At 47.3% G+C, this 15910-nt stretch overlaps 1 protein-coding gene and 1 long non-coding RNA gene across 8 annotated transcripts in view; one reads left to right on the top strand and one right to left on the bottom strand.

Annotated features, from left to right (window-relative positions):
* LOC142651397 (E3 ubiquitin-protein ligase RNF31-like) overlaps positions 1 to 15910 on the bottom strand; it is a 91980-nt gene that overhangs the window by 32322 nt on the left and 43748 nt on the right. For 2 of the 7 annotated variants that reach the window (XM_075826041.1, XM_075826045.1), the window contains one exon: positions 14657 to 14746. In XM_075826041.1, coding sequence (XP_075682156.1) covers positions 14657 to 14746 — 90 coding nt within the window. Of the gene's footprint in view, positions 1 to 2769; positions 2984 to 3213; positions 3437 to 3486; positions 3526 to 14656; positions 14747 to 15910 lie in introns of those variants that run through there. The other 5 variants (XM_075826048.1, XM_075826047.1, XM_075826042.1 and 2 more) reach the window with 5 other exon arrangements.
* LOC142651398 (uncharacterized) overlaps positions 3087 to 15910 on the top strand; it is a 31327-nt gene continuing 18503 nt past the window's right edge. The window contains exon 1 of the long non-coding RNA XR_012847616.1: positions 3087 to 3171. This is a non-coding gene — a long non-coding RNA (uncharacterized LOC142651398). The remainder of the gene's footprint in view (positions 3172 to 15910) is intronic.

The following is a 15910-nucleotide window of genomic DNA, read 5'->3' as shown; positions in this document are numbered from 1 at the left end:
TAAAAAAAATCCTTTTTCTTCAATAAGACGTAGTTTTAGCTGAAAATGTTTCATATTCTCAACAAATAAATGAAAAAAAGCACCCAAACACTTGTAAAGCAACTTCTCCTGTGTACGGCAATACCACATATGTGGTCATAAACTGCTGTTTAGGCACAGAGTAGGGCTCAGAAGGGAAGGAGCACCATTTGGCTTTTGGAGTACAGATTTTGCTGGATTGGTTTCTGGGCGCTATGTCGCATTTGCAAAGTCCCTGTGGGACCAAAACAGTGGATCCCCCGCAGAAGTGACCCCATTTTGGAAACTACATCCCTCAAGGTATTCACCTAGGGGTATAGTGAGCATATTAACCCCACAGGTGATTGGCAGAAATTGGTGTGCACGCGATGTTGCAGAGTGAAAATGGTTTTTCAATAGATATGCCAATATGTGGCGCCCAGCTTGTGCCACTGGAGACACACACCCCAAAAATTGTTAAAAGGGTTCTCCCGGGTATGGCGATGCCATATACGTGGAAGTAAACTGCTGTTTGGGCACACTGTAGGGTTCAGAAGGGAGGTAGCGCCATTTGGCTTTTGGAGCGTGGATTTTGCTTGTAGTAGTTTTGTTTGAGTATTACTGGTGTTTCCGTTTATAATGTGGGGGTACATGTAAGGCGGGCGGAGTATATAAGGGGCATAGTCAGGTGGTATAGTGGGGTAAAAAAAAACAATAAAATAATCCATAGATGTGTGTTACGCTGTGACACAATCCTTTCTGCACAGGCTGGTATCGCACTAATAAATGGTCTTTACTTATTCCCCTTTTGGTCCGCACTCCGCACCTTTGAAGTTTGGGGAATTTTGCTGGGAAAGTGTTCTGGTATAATACGGGCGCCCTCACATCCAGCAGATATGTTTGGGCCCTCCCTTTCCTGGTTCCCTAATTTTAGGGGTCTTGATAATTCGCCACTTGAAACAGAAGAAACGTTCCCCTCGGGCCGGCACAACTGCATATTTTTATTTCCTGGCTTATTGGTGCCTTGACTAATTTTATTTTTTCATAGATGTAGTGGTATGAGGGCTGTTTTCTTTTTGTGTGATGAGCTGTAGTTTTTATTGGTACTATTTTGGGGTACATGCGACTTTTTGATCACTTGTTATCCTTTTTTTTTTGGGAGGCAAGGTGACCAAAAAACAGCAATTCTGGCATATTTTTTTAGTTATTTTTATACAGCGTTCACCATGCGTTATAAATGACATGTTACCTTTATTCTGCAGGTCAGTCCGATTCCGGTGATACCTAATTTATAGCACTTTTTATGTTTTACAACTTTTTGCACAATAAAATAACTTTTGTAAAGAGAATGGATTTTTTTCTGTCACCAAGTTGTGAGAGCCATAACGGTTTTAAATTTTTCGTTGACGGAGCTGTATGAGGGCTTGTTTTTAGCAAGACGAGTTATAGTTTTTATAGGTACCATTTTTAGGTACATGCGACTTTTTGATCACTTTTTATTTCAATTTTTGGAAGACAAAGTGACCAAAAATAGCAATTATGTCAGTATGTTTTAGTTATTTTTTTTACGGCGTTCACTGTGCGGAATAAATAACATAATATTTTTATAGTTACGGTCGTTATGGTCGCAGCGATACCAAATATGTATGGTTTATTATTTTTTTCAATAATAAATGACTTGATAAGGGAAAAAGTGCAATTGTGATTTGTGTTATTATTTGAAACTTTTATTGTATTTTTTACAACTTTTATTTTTACTTTTTTTACACTTTTTTTTACACTTTTCTTTAGTCCCACAAGGGGACTTGAAGGTCCAACTGTTTTTTTGATGTTCTAATACATTGCACTACCTATGTAGTGCAATGTATTAGAACTGTCAGTTGTTCACTGACAGCAAGCAAATAAGGCTCCGCCTCCGGGCGGGGCCTAATCGGCTAACGTAATGGCAGATAGGAAGCCATTGTTAGGCATCCTGTTGCCATAGTAGCAGTCGCCAGCCTTGCCATCGCATGGCAAGGCTGCCGATTGCATACAAACCACTTTGATTCAGCGATTGCATTGAATCGCTGCATTGAAGGGGTTAATGGCAGGAATCGGAGCTAGCTCCGGTTCCTGCCGATAGATCGGGGTGTCCGCTGTAAAATACAGCGGACACCCACTGCTGATGACGCCGGCTCAGCTTCTGAGCCGGAAGCTGAGCCGGCGCCATCTTGCCGATGGTACCGGAAGCCTCCTGGGCCCCCGCCGACGACGGGGCATAGGAGGATTCCGTTACTGGCGGACCGGGAGGTAAGTATTAGCCCTCCGATCGCCTTTGCAGCCACCGGCAACCCAGCGATCACGTTGCTGGGGCGCCGGTGGCTATAAACTCCTCACATGCTGCGATCTCTATTGAACGCAGCATGTGAGGGGTTAATCGGTCGGATCGGAGGCTAGCTCCGGTCCTGGCCGATACCTCAGGGTGCCAGCTGTAACATACAGCTGTCACCCGGCGGTGATGTCGCTGGCTCAGCTCCTGAGCCAGCTTCATCTCCATCACGTACAGTTACGTGGAGATGTGGGAAAAGGCCATCTCCCATGACGTAACTGTACGTGAAATGGCGGGAAGGGGTTAATATCACTAACCTGTGAAGACCCTTTATTTCATGCATAAGTGCTTCCTTACTGTGCCTCTAGCTATGTGGATAAGGACGGCCATCCTGTACTACCATAATACTGTTTTTATTACAGTTAAATGGGTTTTCCAGGATTAACTATCTAATGGCTATTTACCTCAAGTTACCAATCAAACACACTTTGTAATTTACTTATGTTTCAGAAAAAGCCCTGTTTTCCCATTCGCGTCGCTGGTCTCGTGACGCCGACCTGTGAAATTTACACCTCCGGGGATTTCCTCTCCATAGTCTGTAACAGCTTCCTTCCGGCCTCTGGACTGTGCAGCACGTCATAAGTGACGTCTGTTACAGGGATTGGTCCAGTTAGCTGAGATTTCTGTTCCACGCATGCTCCATGCCTGCACCTTCTATTTTCACACCCAAATGTGTCTACTGCGCATGCGCCGCCCGCATCCAATTACATCAAAGCAGCCGCGGACCAGGAATCATGTATAAACAAATACTGGAAGCAATCCTGGGCAACGAGGATCGACAGAAAAATTAAATAAACTGGAGAAAGGTATTGGGGGGACTTCTTGGAACATTTCAAGTGCGGCCATACCTTTTCAAAATTTGTGCAGTTTGGTTGGAAAAACCCCTTCAATCTTAAAATGGTTTTCTCTGCCCTGTGTCCTTCTCTTGATTCTGATTTTGCTCCGCACTCCAGCGCATGTGCAGTGTCATAGGGCAGTCGTGGTCGTCATCTTAGATTTGGGCGGTTGCCGTTTTTTTTTCCATGTATTTTGCTCCGTTTTTACTTTTTTAACGTCTACAGGGACTAGTCTCCCTGTCTGTGCAAAAAGAAAAAAATGTATGCAGAGAAATAAAACTTTACCAATTTGTATAATGGCTACCAGGGATCTTCCTACGTCCTCCTCTAGGCGTTCCCTGGGCAGTTCTGCCCTTTAGCGCCACTTCAATCCTCTTTTTTCCCTTTGGGAAGAGGTTGTGTGTGTTTTACTTCTCTTGCTAGATTACACTGCTCTCTACTGTGACACATTGCCATCTAGTGGCTCAATTTCCATACTACAATTGTAAGTAATATAGTTGGAGTTTTGTGCTTTGTCTTTTTCTGTTTCTTTTTCTATTGCAGATATCTCATTTGACTTCTGGAGTAGGAAATCCTCCTCTAAGAGATGTAATCTTGTCTGCAGGGAATGCAAAATTCCTTTATCTGACGGATATGAGTACCCCTATTGCCGCCAACAGGTGCGTAACTAGGAAAGACTGGGCCCCATAGCAAACTTTTGACTGGGGCCCCCCCTCCCCTGGGTGTCACACAACCCCTCCTAGTAGATAGTACCTTTTCTACAGCCCCCCCCTGTAGATAACGCCATACAGCCCCCTGTAGATAACGCCATACAGCCCCCTCTGTAGATAGCGCCATACATCCCCCTGTAGATAGCGCCATACATCCCCCTGTAGATAACACCATACAGCCCCCCCTGTAGATAGCGCCATACAGCCCCCTCTGTAGAGAACGCCATACAGCCCCCCTGTAGAGAACGGCATACAGCCCCCCTGTAGGTAACGCCATACAGCCCCCCCTGTAGATAACGCCATACAGCCCCCTCTGTAGAGAACGCCATACAGCCCCCTGTAGAGAACGCCATACAGCGCCCCCCTGTAGAGAACGCCATACAGCCCCCTGTAGAGAACGCCATACAGCCCCCTGTAGATAACGCCATACAGCCCCCCCTGTAGATAACACCATACAGCCCCCTTTGTAGATATCTACAGAAGGGGCTGTATGGCGTTATCTACAAAGGGGAATGTATGGCGTGATCTACAAAGGGGGCTGTATGGCGTGATCTACAAAGGGGGCTGCATGGCGTTCTCTACAGGGGGGCGCTGTATGGCGTTCTCTACAGGGGGGCGCTGTATGGCGTTCTCTACAGAGGGGGCTGTATGACGTGATCTACAGGGGGGCTGTATGGCGTTCTCTACAGGGGGGCGCTGTATGGCGTTCTCTACAGGGGGCTGTATGGCGTTCTCTACAGGGGGCGCTGTATGGCGTTCTCTACAGGGGGGGCTGTATGGCGTTCTCTACAGGGGGGGGGCTGTATGGCGTTCTCTACAGGGGGCGGCTGTATGGCGTTATCTACAGGGGGGCGCTGTATGCCGTTCTCTACAGGGGGGCGCTGTATGGCGTTCTCTACAGGGGGGGCTGTATGGCGTTCTCTACAGGGGGGGGGCTGTATGGCGTTATCTACAGGGGGGCGCTGTATGCTGTTCTCTACAGGGGGCTGTATGGCATTATCTACAGGGTGGGCTGTAGCGTTCTCTACAGGGGGGCGCTGTATGGCGTTCTCTACAGGGGGGGGCTGTATGGCGTTCTCTACAGGGGGGGCTGTATGGCGTTCTCTACAGGGGGCTGTATGGCGTTCTCTACGGGGGGGGGGCTGTATGGCGTTCTCTACGGGGGGGCTGTATGGCGTTCTCTATGGGGGGGCTGTATGGCGTTATCTACAGGGGGGGGCTGTATGGCGTTATCTACAGGGGGGCTGTATGGCGTTATCTACAGGGGGGACTGTATGGCGTTATCTACAGGGGGGGCTGTATGGCGTTATCTACAGGGGGGGCTGTATGGCGTTATCTACAGGGGGGGCTGTATGGCGTTATCTACAGGGGGGCTGTATGGCGTTATCTACAGGGGGGGCTGTATGGAGTTATCTACAGGGGGGGCTGTATGGCGTTATCTACAGGGGGGCTGTATGGCGTTATCTACAGGGGGGCTGTATGGCGTTATCTACAGTGGGGGCTGTATGGCGTTATCTACAGTGGGGGCTGTATGGAGTTATCTACAGGGGGGACTCTGTATGGCGTTCTCTACAGTGGGGGCTGTATAGCGTTATCTACAGGGGGCTGTATGGCGTTATCTACAGGGGGCTGTATGGCGTTATGTACAGGGGGCTGTATGGCGTTATCTACAGGGGGGGCTGTATGGCGTTCTCTACAGTGGGGGCTGTATAGCGTTATCTACAGGGGGCTGTATGGCGTTATCTACAGGGGGCTGTATGGCGTTATCTACAGGGGGCTGTATGGCGTTATCTACAGGGGGCTGTATGGCGTTATCTACAGGGGGGGCTGTATGGCGTTATCTACAGGGGGGGCTGTATGGCGTTATCTACAGGGGGCTGTATGGCGTTATCTACAGGGGGCTGTATGGCGTTATCTAAAGGGGGCTGTATGGCGTTCTCTACAGGGGGGGCTGTATTGCGTTCTCTACAGGGGCGGCTGTATGGCGCTATCTACAGGGGGGGCTGTATGGTGCTATCTACAGGGGGCTGTATGGCGTTATTTACAGGGGGGCTGTATGGCGTTCTCTACAGTGGGGGCTGTGTGGCGTTATCTACAGTGGGGGCTGTATGGCGTTATCTACAGTGGGGGCTGTATGGCGTTATCTACAGGGGGGCTGTATGGCTTTATCTACAGGGGGGCTGTATGGCGTTATCTACAGGGGGGCTGTATGGCGTTCTCTACAGTGGGGGCTGTGTGGCGTTATCTACAGGGGGGCTGTATGGCGTTATCTACAGTGGGGGCTGTATGGCGTTATCTACAGGGGGGCTGTATGGCTTTATCTACAGGGGGGGCTGTATGGCGTTATCTACAGGGGGGCTGTATGGCGTTCTCTACAGTGGGGGCTGTATGGCGTTATCTACAGGGGGCTGTATGGTGTTATCTACAGGGGGGCTGTATGGCGTTATCTACAGGGGGGGCTGTATGGCGTTATCTACAGGGGGCTGTATGGCGTTATCTACAGGGGGGCTGTATGGCGTTATCTACAGGGGGGCTGTATGGCGTTATCTACAGGGGGGCTGTATGGCGTTATCTACAGGGAGGGCTGTATGGCGTTATCTACAGGGAGGGCTGTATGGCGTTATCTACAGGGGGGGGGCTGTATGGCGTTATCTACAGGGGGGCTGTATGGCGTTATCTACAGAGGGGGCTGTATGGCGTTATCTACAGGGGTCTGTATGGCGTTATCTACAGAGGCGGCTGTATGGCGCGAACACCATACAGCCCCCCCTGTAGAGACGGGCGGTACTTACGCCACTGGCCGCCAACGTGCCCCTCAAGCGCCCTCTGCTAGCCATCCTTCTACAAGAGACGTAGTAATTTGGGTCAAGAACTTTGTGCGTTCATCTATAATTTAGATATCATAAAAAGGAGAAGTCCTAGCTACCCAAGGAGCGCTTCAACTCGTTTGATTCCAAGTAGCGATCTAAGAGCAATTGACGAAATCCACTTGTTAGAGGGTGCATGGGGGGGGGGGGGCACAGCCGCACGTGGCTAACTAATCAAGTCTGGTTTGCACCTAAATAGTTCACACCAGAAGAAATTGCAGGCCCCTTTATACAGGTACAAGAATGCCCCAGACACAGTTGATTCAATGTTCAAACTTTACTGGAGATAAACTCTCTTGAAGAGGCAGAATTCTTGAACGTTACAAATGCAATAACACAGTCTCTTAATAAATGCAACTATATACATTGGCTGAGAACCTGGTCATTACCAGCCCTTGACGGCTCGTGCCCCGCCTGGCAATCCAGCACTTATATCTATTCAGCGGCTCACGCCACGCTTGGCAATCCAGCTGATTACAGCCCTTGACGGCTCCCGCCCCGTCTGGCATACAGTTCGAGCAGTACTCCGTGGCTTATGCCCCGCTTGGCATTCCGGGTATTTACAGTCCTCGGTGGCTCCCGCCCCACCTGGCATATCTAAGCACTGCACACACACCCATATCTGTGATCCGGGTGGCCATCTATTGTAGTCAATTACTTTACTCGTGTCCTCAGGAGAACAGTCCTTGGCTATCAAAAGGGGAGGACAAGTCTTTACTGCTCACCGCTCCATGTGTTCCATAAACTGGCTTGAATCTTCATGGCATTACTCGGACCTAGTTGTACAGCACCGCTCAGTACTCAGGGTTTTCAGGTCCCTCACTCAAGCTCTTGCCACGTGTGTATATTGCAGCTCACCCGCTTACTCCATGGTGCCAGTGTTTGGCTTCCTCGCTCACACACTCAGCAGCCCCTCTTTCTCCAGTCACACTGCACTGCACGTCACTTCCTCCTTTCTATCTCTTCCTGCCAGTATGGAGCCATCTAATGGCCAAAGTAAATTATTACAGCAGATACACATGCAATACATACAATGCAAAACAAATGGACAATACAACAGACTTAAAGACATACCTCCCAACCATCCTGGATCCAGCGGGACAGTCCCGGTTTCTCACCGCTGTCCCGCGGTCCCGGGCGGTCTGCAAAATCTCCCGCTGGGCGCTGCATCAAAACAGCTGATCGCTGCTGACTGCAGCAGCGATCAGAAGAAGGCAGGAGTCTTGCGGCGGTGTTCTCACTGGGATCGATGCCAGCCCAGGAGTAGACCAGTCCAGTCACCTGACCTGTCACCTGACCTCACCGGTCAGGTGACTGGACTGGTCCACTCCCGGGCCGGCATCGACACCAGTGAGAATGCCGCTGCAAGACTTCTGCCTTCTTCTGACGGTGAGTGACGTCAAAGCAGAGCGGAGAGTGGCAGCAGTGGGCTACCTCTACCGCTCTCCGCTCTGGCGGCAATGTGGCACCTACAGGGGGCTGTGTGTGGACCTATCTACAGGGGGGGCTGTGTGTGGACCTATCTACAGGGGGGCTGTGTGTGGACCTATCTACAGGGGGCTGTGTGTGATGCTATCTACAGGGGGCTGTGTGTAGAGCTATCTACAGGGGGCTGTGTGTGGAGCTATCTACAGGGGGCTGTGTGTGGAGCTATCTACAGGGGGGCTGTGTGTGGACCTATCTACAGGGGGCTGTGTGTGATGCTATCTACAGGGGGCTGTGTGTAGAGCTATCTACAGGGGGCTGTGTGTGGAGCTATCTACAGGGGGCTGTGTGTGGAGCTATCTACAGGGGGGCTGTGTGTGGACCTATCTACAGGGGGGCTGTGTGTGGACCTATCTACAGGGGGCTATGTGTGATGCTATCTACAGGGGAGTGTGTGTGGAGCTATCTACAGGGGGCTGTGTGTGGAGCTATCTACAGGGGAGCTGTGTGTGGAGCTATATACTGGGGGGCTGTGTGTGATGCTGTCTACAGGGGGCTGTCTGTGGAGCTATCTACAGGGGGGCTGTGTGTGGCGCTATCTACTGGGGGGCTGTGTGTGGACCTATCTACAGGGGGGCTGTGTGTGGACCTATCTACAAGGGGGCTGTGTGTGGACCTATCTACAGGGGGGCTGTTTGTGGAGCTATCTACAGGGGGGCTGTATCTGGTGCTATGTACAGGGGGGCTGTGTGTGGCGATATCTACATGGTGGCTGTGTCTGGCGCTGTCTACAGGGGGGCTGTGTCTGACACTATGTACAGGGGGGCTGTATCTGGAGCTATCTACAGGGGGGCTCTGGTGGATGATTTTTCCATTGACCGGTAGCAGAGTTACACAACTGGAAAAAAAAATCCCCATCATGTAACTCTGCTACCTGTCAATTGAAAAGTTATCAACCACAGGGTCTCCCTCTTGATTTTCATTGTTCTCAGCCTTTTGGTTTGTCCTGCAGCTGCTGCCGTGATGAGCAAATGTTATATCCAAGTTAGGAAAAGTAACATAAAGACGACATAACCGGATCCATAATATCTGTTATATCCAGACAGTCTAGGATCTGGCCGTGATTTGATGCGTTTATGCGGGATATTGGGCGTGGTTAGGGGGCGTGGCTTAATTGTCCCTCTTTTCGAATTCAAAAGTTGGGAGGTATGTTAAAGAGGCTCTGTCACCACATTATAAGTGGCCTATATTGTACATAATATGATCGGCGCTGTAATGTAGATAACAGCGGTGTTTTTTTATTTAGAAAAACGATAATTTTTGACTGAGTTATGACCTATATTAGCTTTATGCTAATGAGTTTCTTAATGGACAACTGGGCGTGTTTTACTATATGGCCAAGTGGGCGTTGTACAGAGGAGTGTATGATGCTGACCAATCAGTGACCAATCAGCGTCATACACTTCTCTCCATTCATTTATACAGCACATAGCGATATAGCTATATTGCTATGTGCAGCCACATAAACACACTATAACGTTACTGCAGTGTCCTGACTATGGATATACATTACCTCCAGCCAGGACGTGATGTTTATTCAGAATCCTGACCACTTCTATGCACTTCTACGTGATTTACAGCATAGCAGGCGTAGTCTCGCGAGATTACGGTGTAAGCTGTCATTTACAGCGAGATCTCGCTGTGCTGTGCTATAAATCACACAGACGCGACAGAAGTGGTCAGGATTTTGAATACACATCACGTCCTGGCTGGAGGTAATGTATATTCATCGTCAGGACACTGCAGTAACGTTATAGTGTGTTTATGTGGTTGCACATGGCGATATAGCTATATCGCTATCTGCAGTGTAAATGAATGGAGAGAAGTGTATGACGCTGATTGGTCACTGATTGGTCAGCATCATACACTCCTCTGTACAACGCCCACTTGGCTATATAGTAAAACACGGCCAGTTGTCCATTGAGAAACTCATTAGCATAAAGCTAATATAGGTCATAACTCTGTCAAAAATAAAAAACACTGCTGTAATCTACATTACAGCGCCGATCACATTATTGTAAGAGATAGGCCACTTTTAATGTGGTGACAGAGCCTCTTTAATAAAAAGCATACACTCAGTTCTTTTACGTAAGGGGAAGTACATTGTTCGACCCACTTACACACTTCTCTTTTTCTGAGGCTAAAGATTCCCATAAGATGAATCGGTTGAATATTGACAAACTGCCTAAGCTCATTCGGGCAATCCAGTGAGAGGGCCAGAAGACCATCCGGGGGTATAATATTGCGTCCACTTCTAAGTGGAAAGCTCCCTCTCCCTCTCAACTCTGATGTCCTTAGACCTAGGGCACTGGTCAAGGTCTCGGCATTAGTAGACAGTTTAAACTGATGTTCCCTCTTGAACAGGAGCATGAACTAGAATGGCTCACGCCCCAAAGGTGGATGTAGTTATAGCCAAACTGTCCAAGAGAACCATTGTTTCATCTGATGGATGGTTCTAACTTGAAGGAACCTATGGACAGAAGTGCCAATTTTGCACTCAGACGAGATTACTATGCAGCTGCTGCTCAAGCTCAGATTGGTAGTGCCCAGTATGACACTGAGTGCATTACGCAAGAGGCTCCAGCATATACAGGAATATATATACTCGGCACACTCTAGAGATGATATTCTTGCGTCGTTCAAGTATCTCAATAGTAACCGCAAAGCTACTCACAGCCAAGCAGTCCGTTCTAGAGTCCTTCATCATTCAGCTAGTGCAGAAAAGTGTTCAGGTAGAAGTCCTCCCCCAAAGAGTGGGATTTGGGAGTCCATTCAAATTGTTTTTGTTTCCAATACCATCTGGAGACTGGCGCATCATCATCACTAGATCATGCCAGCCTACGCAAGGATCCCGTCTGAGCATTTAGGATGCTGTGGAGCAGCTCCGTTCGTCACAGTGAGTATAATTTTTGGGGTTTTATTTGTTTGGGGGTGCTATGTACAATGGGAGTCTGTATGGTGCTATCTACAGGGGGCTGAATGGCACTATCTAGAAGGGGGATGTGGAGGTGCTATATACAATGGGGGGGGGGGGCTGTATGGCCTAATCTAGAAAGGGGGAGTGGGGGCACTATCTACAGGGGGGGCTGTATGGCACTATCTACAAGGCGCAAGTGGGGGCACTGTCTACAAGGGGGAGGTGGGGGCCTCTATCTACAGGGGGGCTGTATAACCCTATCTACAAGGGGGAGGTGGGGGCACTATCTACAGTGGGAAAGGGTGGCACTATCTACAAGGGCAGCCTGAAACTCTACAGGGGGGGCTGTATAGCGCTGTCTACAGAGGGGGCTGTATCGCACAATCTACAGGGGGGCTGTATAGCGCTGTCTACAGGAGGGGCTGTATGGCACAATCTACAGGGGGGGCTGTATGGCACATTCTACAGGGGGGGATGTATGGCAAAAATCTACAGGGGGGGGACTATTCACAAGGGGGGTCTGTGTGTGGCACCCAGGGGAGGGGGGGGGCCCAGTCAAAAGTTTGCTATGGGGCCCAGTTTTTCCTAGTTATTCCCCTGTCTGGCATACATATTGCCACCAGTATCAATGATTCAGAGAGTGCTGTCCAAGGCACAGCAGTATCAGGCCTCTCTCATAGTCCCTTTTTGGTCCAAGGAGTTTTGAATACTCCCCCTCAGGCACGACTGGGTGTCACAGGGCAGTCACGGGTGCGTCAACCTCTACAGCATTAAATTAACAGCATGGAGGTTGACAGGACCCTATTGAGTTCCCAGGGATTATCTGAGACCCTTATTAATACACTCAGCGATATCAAACGATCTGCTACAAACAGGATCTCTGCCAGAGTTAAATCCTTTTTTCTAAGGCCGGAGTCTACTCAGAACTTCTTCTGCTGCTACTGTGCTGGAATTTCAGCAGGGGTTTGAAAAGGACTCAGTCCTTCGATCCTCAATGTCCAGTTTGCTACTTTGAGAATAATCAAAAGACTATACAATTAAATATCTCACTAAATGTAATTATTATGACATGGTGTCGTCCAAGGTAAAGTATGAAACAAAAAAAGAAAAAAAAAAAAACAATTCCAGGACATAACCAGCACACACTGAGATGCAAAAATAAGTTACATTTATTCTATATATTTTCGTTAATAGAAAAATTGTATAGATAACATTAATACAAAATTTCTTTAGATACGATTTCCCTGGTTAATACCATAATACAGTCACACAAAAACAGTGCATTAAAAAAAGGCCACCTAAATCACCTGGCCAGGCTATCAAAAAATTGCTATAACCACAATCCACAAATATCTATAATGGCGAGAAAAAGAGATAACATCCTTCAGTATAAGCAGTATTATATTATAAGACCCACCTTATACACACTGATAAATTATGGAATATAACATATACGGCATTACAATATAGAGCCTTAATGATGGAAGTTCAAGAGCAAATTGTAGATTAAAAACCTTACAGTTACAGGACAATGAGAATGAAAAAATGCCGCTCTATTTGCCTCTTTCGGTATCGGCTGTGCCCAGGACCATCTGATTAGAAGATTTTTAAAAGCAGTATTTATGCTTAGACTTTTATAGCCCATTTCAGTCTGGGATCTTCTTACTAAGTGAGCCCCTATTTGAGCCTCAGTCTAGAGGATTGCACTTTGGTCATCTCTCTTGGGTTGTCACCTTCCTCTTAGCGATCACATCCGCAAAGAGGATGAGCGAGCTCCAGGCCTTGAAATCTATATGTAGTATTCAATATTTCCATCTTTTAGGTCTAAGGTTCCCACATTAACTAACTTCAATCAGGTTGTCTCACTTCCAGTACTCTCAAAGATCAATTCTCCTCGAGAAGATGTCTACTAGGGCTCCCTGGACTTGGCCTGCTGTCTTCGTATATATCTTGACATGACAGTCTCGTTCAGAAAAGAAGAAAATCTCCTCTTTTTTCCCCGAACCTAACCAGGGCTGCAAAGCTTTTAAAGCTTCCATTTCGTGCTGGATTAAAAAATCCATTATCAATGCCTATACAGCAGAAGGGCTGGATCCTCCATCCTTTTTGAGAGATGGCTCCACCAGAGCTCTCCCTACCTTTGTGGTTGAATGCGCCTTAGTTTCTGTAGAACAGATTTGTAATGCAGCCTCATGGTCTACACCTAACACTGTTGTTTATCACTACAGACTTCGTGAGAGAACTTTGGAGGAGACTTCCTTTAGAAGATCTGTCCTAAGATCTGTACATCAGGCCCTCCCCAACAGGGAGGAAAATATCTCCATCATTGTGCTGCTGACGGGTCTAAGGGAAAACAGAATTACATTCTAAATTGTAAAGCTTCATGCAGTTTGTATGTTCCCCACTTGTTTATGTAGGTTTCCTCTAGATTCAACCCATACTCCAAAAATATTAATAGTTTGGATTCCTGTGTGTGATCCTGTTATAGCGACATGATATTGTGAGCGGCAATGGGTTGGTGCCAGTGATTTCAATCTGTGCGCAGAGCTGTAAAATATGTTTCCTCCATATAAATAATGAGACAGAAATATATAATTTACCACACGACTTAAAGAGGCTCTGTCACCAGATTTTGCAGCCCCTATCTGCTATTGCAGCAGATAGGCGCTGCAATGTAGATTACAGTAACGTTTTTATTTTTAAAAAATGAGCATTTTTGGCCAAGTTATGACCATTTTTGTATTTATGCAAATAAGGCTTGCCAAAGTACAACTGGGCGTGTTGAAAAGTAAAAGTACAACTGGGCGTGTATTATGTGTGTACATCGGGGCGTTTTTACTACTTTTACTAGCTGGGCGTTGTGTATAGAAGTATCATCCACTTCTCTTCACAACGCCCAGCTTCTGGCAGTGCAGACACAGCCGTGTTCTCGAGAGATCACGCTGTGACGTCACTTCCCCAGGTCCTGCATCGTGTCAGACGAGCGAGGACACATCAGCACCAGAGGCTACAGATGATTCTGCAGCAGCATCGGCGTTTGCAGGTAAATCGATGTAGCTACTTACCTGCAAACGCCGATGCTGCTGCAGAATCAACTGTAGCCTCTGGTGCCGATGTGGCCGACACGATGCAGGACCTGTGAGTGACGTCACAGATCTGCACTGCCAGAAGCTGGGCGTTCTGAAGAGAAGTGGATGATACTTCTCATCAGAACGCCCAGCTAGTAAAAGTAGTAAACACGCCCCGATGTACGCACATAATACACGCCCAGTTGTACTTTTACTTTTCAACATGCCCACTTGGACTTTTGCAAGCCTCATTTGCATAAATACAAAAATGGCCATAACTTGGCCAAAAATTCTCGTTTTTTAAAAATATAAACGTTACTGTAATCTACATTGCAGCGCCGATCTGCTGCAATGGCAGATAGGGGTTGCAAAATCTGGTGACAGAGCCTCTTTAAAACATGCACTTACTTGTTCTTTGCAGTTGAAACAAGTGCTTTTATTGCAGGTTGGACATTCCATTTGTAAAGTGTCTCTCTCATGCAAAATGCCAAATGGACACTAAATGCAAAACAGACAATAATGAGACCATCACCTATAGGAAAACTACTTGTGGCAGGAATAAGCATAGTATGTCCACCATCCAACAGAGGGAAGCACAAGTGGGTAGGGATATACGGCCCTTTTGTATTGACCAGTTTTAGGTATAGTAAAAGGTAGAAATATGCTAGAAATGAGTGTGCTTTTCTAATATGACGGAATTATAATCTAAGACTCATGCACACTGCAAAGTCACATGCTCAGATCCTGTGTGACAGCACAGCAAGTATTTATGGGTCCGTGTGACAGACCCATAAGCACTCCATGTGCCCCTGTTTGGTACCATTGCGAGGCACTATATTCTCCCTCAGAAACAATTCTTCTAAGGGAGAATACCTGCATATCATGGCATGTGATTGAGCATTCCTCCATGTACCTGTTTACAGTATGTACAGTATAGGACCATAGCAAGCTGTGGTCGCCATATTACATATTCATACGTTAAACATTAAAAGGGGTTATGTGGGGATCAAAATTTTTTAGCAGTGTATTCCCTGCAGTATGTGAGTACACTAGATAATATACTTTCCAGTCCCCCGTCGCTCTGATTCTGAGGTTTTCATAGAATTTTATAACGCTGCCGGGGGACTGGAATCTAGTTGCACAGCCTCCTTTGATGACAATACGACTCTTCGTCATGCGACCGGCCCTGCTGTACTCTATGTACTACTGCTACTGTTTGTACATGGAGTACAGTGGAGCCGGTCCCATGACGAAAAGTCGTATCGTCATCAAAGAAGGGTGTGCAACTAGAATTCTGGTCCCCTGGCAGCGCTATAAAAATCTATGATAATCTCAGAATCAGCAGGACGGGGTACCGAAATGTATATTAGCGAGTGCACTTAATGCAGTGAGTACACTGCTAATAATTTTGGTTCCCACATAAACCCTTTAAGACTCTTTAATATTAATTAATCTAATAGTACAATAACACACAAGGACATGCCCTCTTGAAGGGGTTGTCTTCCATTTGCTCTATTAGGTCATATGGACATTATAGAGGGGAAACCTCACTCAGCCCCAACCTCTATGAGCCAGAGAGGAAAGCTACGAAGTAAGCAAATTAATGAATGTGTTGTTAGCAAATAAAAAAAATGGCCATAATTGATAAACATATATGGCACT

This window comes from Rhinoderma darwinii, chromosome 5, assembly GCF_050947455.1.
Source record: "Rhinoderma darwinii isolate aRhiDar2 chromosome 5, aRhiDar2.hap1, whole genome shotgun sequence".
Classification (NCBI taxonomy): domain Eukaryota; kingdom Metazoa; phylum Chordata; class Amphibia; order Anura; family Rhinodermatidae; genus Rhinoderma; species Rhinoderma darwinii.
This window is presented reverse-complemented; position numbering and strand designations above follow the sequence as displayed.